Genomic DNA, 3992 nt, shown 5'->3' with positions numbered 1-3992 from the left:
GACGACCCACCTCTTGAACCAATAGATCTCCTCGGGGTCGGATATGCCATGTTCTCTAATCTTCCTAACCATCTGAGAACTCTTCTTGATGGCCAGCTCATACCGCTCACTGCGGGACAAGAAATTAGGATCCTCATTTTGAAAGGTGGGGTCATTGATCACGAGGCTCTCTAAAAAAGAATTAAAGAATAAATTATTTCATACTGAACTATAAAATGGAAAGGCAGCCTACCTAAAGCATTTATCTTTCAGTGACAATCAGCTAAATACATGCTGCGTGCATCAAACCAGCTGATTTAAACTCAACGCGCAGTCTGGCTTTTTTTTTACATTCACATGAATAAGGTGTGGCAAAGCATGTTATTCAGCCATACCCAGCACACTTGTCCGACATATAATGCCAGTACATGCATATTATTGGTGCATTTGGAAGCCCATTCACATGGGCTAGCCTCCAAATCACTGATCTAGACCTGGAATGTAAGAATTGATCTGAATATACCTGCACACAGGTCCTTAGATGTGCTCCACACAATGCAACCTACCTACAGATCAGCCATACCAATCCCCCTAGATAAAGATGTGTTTCAACGCCAACTACACAATGCCTGTCCTATGCACCGGCCCTACCGAGCTCCCTCTTCCTATACACACAGGCATAGATCGCCCCCTCCTTCATACACGTTTCCCATAGACTAGCCCTACAAATCTCCCTCCTCCTGTACACAAGTTGTACCCTTCTGTTAGATTGCTCTCACCTTCCCCTCCTCCATGCACACACTGTACCCCTCCATTTGATTGGCCCTTCCATTCTCTCTCCCCCATGCACACACTGTACCCCTACATTTGATTGGTCCTACCATTCTCCTTCCTCCATGCACACACTGTACCCCTCCATTTGATTGGTCCTTCTATTCTCTCTCCCACATGCACACACTGTACCCCTCCATTTGATTGGCCCACCCATTCTCTCTCCCCCATGCACACACTGTACCGCTACATTTGATTGGCCCTCCCATTCTCCTTTCTCCATGCACACACTGTACCCCTCCATTTGATTGGTCCTACCATTCTCCTTTCTCCATGCACACACTGTACCCCTCCATTTGAACTGTACCCCTCCATTTGATTGGTCCTTCCATTCTATCTCCCCCATGCACACACTGTACCCCTCCATTTGATTGGCCCTCCCATTCTCTCTCCCTCATGCACACACTGTACCCCTCCATTTGATTGGTCCTACCATTCTCCTTCCTCCATGCACACACTGTACCCCTCTATTTGATTAGTCCTTCCATTCTCTCTCCCCCATGCACACACTGTACCCCTCCATTTGATTGGCCCTCCCATTCTCTCTCCCCCATGCACACACTGTACCTCTACATTTGATTGGTCCTTCCATTCTCTCTCCCCCATGCACACACTGTACCCCTCCATTTGATTGGTCCTCCCATTCTCCTCCCCCCATGCACACACTGTACCCCTCCATTTGATTGGCCCTCCCATTCTCACTTTTCAATGCACACACTGTACCCCTCCATTTGATTGGTCCTCCCATTCTCCTTCCCCCATGCACACACTGTACCCCTACATTTGATTGGCCCTCCCATTCTCGCTTTTCAATGCACACACTGTACCCCTACATTTGATTGGCCCTCACTTCCTGTAATAGAAGCGCACAGTGTGCATGGTAGGGGAAGATTTGGAGGAGCACACTGTACCCCTCCATTAAATTATAGCTGTCATTCCACCCCCTCTATGCACAGGCACCTTACACCACCCCAGCACCCTCCTTCCTATACACACAGGTAAATCCTTTCTATACATACAGGTGAATCCCTCCTCCCTCCATACACACAGGTGAATCCCTTCTCTACACACAGGTGAATTCCTCCTCTGTCCCCCCTCCGTACACACAGGTGAATCCCTTCTCGGTCCCCCTCCATACACACAGGTGAATCCCTCCTCCCTCCATATACACACACAGGTGCATTCCTCCTCTGTCCACTCCATACCCACATCCCATACACTCAGCCCTACCAATCTCCCTCCTCCTGCGAGTCCTCTCGGGGCCCCCATCTAGAATGTAAGTGAGGGTCTCCGGGCTGAAGGAGGCTGTGGCCCTCTCCCTGCTCAGGTCTGGATTCATCTCTCAGCTGTCACCTCTGCAACTGCCAGCAAGTGCCCTTTGCCCTGATTTACATGTGACAATCCTGGCCCTGCCCTCCATCCATCACATGACCAGAGAAGGCGGAACCAAGCCGTCCCACTACAACTCCCGGCATGCTCTGCTCCTCATTCCACGCGCAGACTGCTGAGAGGCGCGCAGTGGGGTTGCCTCAGGTAAGGGGCGCTCTACAAGAAAATGGCCGCTGCCAGGGAATCCAGGTGTAACCTGCAGAGAGAAGTCAGGCTAATATCTACGTTTATGTATCACTGCAATGTCTCATATAGTATACTGCGTACAATATTGCAGGTATAGTAATAAAAGTTTAGTCCTGGTATGTCAATCATTACCTGGCTTCTAAAGTACTGCAGACCTTCATTTTATAGTCGCAGTCCTGACAGGGAGAGAGAAGAATACAAATAAAGATCTCGGTGGTGTTGGTCTGCACAAAGCTCTTGTAATACCCATAAACCTCATGCAGTAACTACGTGACTATAAAATAATCATTTAATGGTTCTGCTGCAAGTTGAAGAGATTGGGGTTACGTTCACACACAGCGGTTGCCGACCTTTCACACCTCACGGACCACTAAACTCATCAATTTAAATCCTGCGGACCATTAATATGAATCTTTTTTTAAAAGGCTTGTAATAGAAGCGAGTGCACATGCGCCATGTCCGGAATGCAAACCACACATGCGCGGGGGGCCGCGTGTCACTCAAAGGGGAAGAAATCCCCATAGTGATGTCATGATGCCAGAACCTGCCACTTTCCCATTGCAGGCCCAGATCTGCTTGATAAACATCCTGGGGGGGGGCGGTTTCTTCTATCGGGTCCCGTGTCGTTCTGGTATCTGCCCTCCACCCGGCACCGAAATCTCCTCTCTTCTTCTGGGTTCTTCTTCCGCTCTCTCCCGACCTCGCACTGTGCAGATGAAAGATTTTTTATTGATAAAATAAATGGCTGATTTAAATTTTTTTTTTTTTTAACAGGATGTTGCCTGTTCCTGCAGAGTATCAGTACCTTTGGGACATTAGCTCAGGAAAAGTACCTGCTGGATCCACTGTGAGGACTTTTGGAAGGTAAGATTTGATTGGGGTCTACCCAGAAAAAAAACTTGTTAAGAAATACTTTGAGCTGGTATAGAGCAGTGTTTCTTAACCTTTTTAATATGGAATCCTTTAACCCCCCCTTACCGTGTTACATTATTTTGCATGGAAATTTATTTTACATTGTAGGCTATAATTCTTAGGCATAACTCACCGAATGATGTCCAATATTTAATAAATTTAATAAACTTTAAATAAAAAAAACACAAAAATCTGTTAAAAAATTGTGAAACCTGTAATATAACTATACAGTAGCATGCATAATAAAATTATATATTTATTATTCAAAGATTTCTTTGTATTGGACTCAATACAGCTATTTTAGATTGAACCCAATACAAAATTATTTGAATTTCCCGCGGCACCGACGTCACCAGGAAACCCCGGAGATGGTCTGCAGTCACTGGCTGGAGATCGGAGAGAGAAGACAAGTCCCCAGGAGCTACAGGGACCAGCAGGATGCCGGGGGACACCAGTGGATCAATGTAAGTGTTTTTTTATGTTTTACGCAACCCCAAATTTGACTCGGGATTACCGCTTTTTGCATGGAGTATGTGACCCCGAGTCACATTTGGGAATAACACTAGGGGGGTAATATAAAATTCTGGTCTTCATGAATCCTCCTATAATTACTACATCCCCAGCTCACAGTATATTAATATGTTATGGTCAATGGGACAAATGCCTCCTGCATTGCTGGCTGTTGGGAAGAATGT

The 3992-nt window shown here is 46.5% G+C and overlaps 1 protein-coding gene across 1 annotated transcript in view; it reads right to left on the bottom strand.

The window, feature by feature from the left end:
- ACOX1 (acyl-CoA oxidase 1) overlaps positions 1-2201 on the bottom strand; it is a 20289-nt gene extending 18088 nt beyond the window's left edge. The window contains exons 1-2 of the mRNA XM_072403220.1: positions 2041-2201; positions 11-170 (exon numbers count right to left, since the gene is read on the bottom strand). Of these exons, the coding sequence (XP_072259321.1) occupies positions 11-170; positions 2041-2149 (269 nt within the window). The 5' untranslated portion in view covers positions 2150-2201. The remainder of the gene's footprint in view (positions 1-10; positions 171-2040) is intronic.
- Between the last annotated feature and the right edge of the window lie 1791 nt (positions 2202-3992).

Source organism: Pyxicephalus adspersus, chromosome 3 (assembly GCF_032062135.1).
Source record: "Pyxicephalus adspersus chromosome 3, UCB_Pads_2.0, whole genome shotgun sequence".
Lineage (NCBI taxonomy): Eukaryota > Metazoa > Chordata > Amphibia > Anura > Pyxicephalidae > Pyxicephalus > Pyxicephalus adspersus.
Note: the sequence above shows the minus strand (reverse complement) of the source record. Positions and strands in the feature narration are given on the sequence as shown.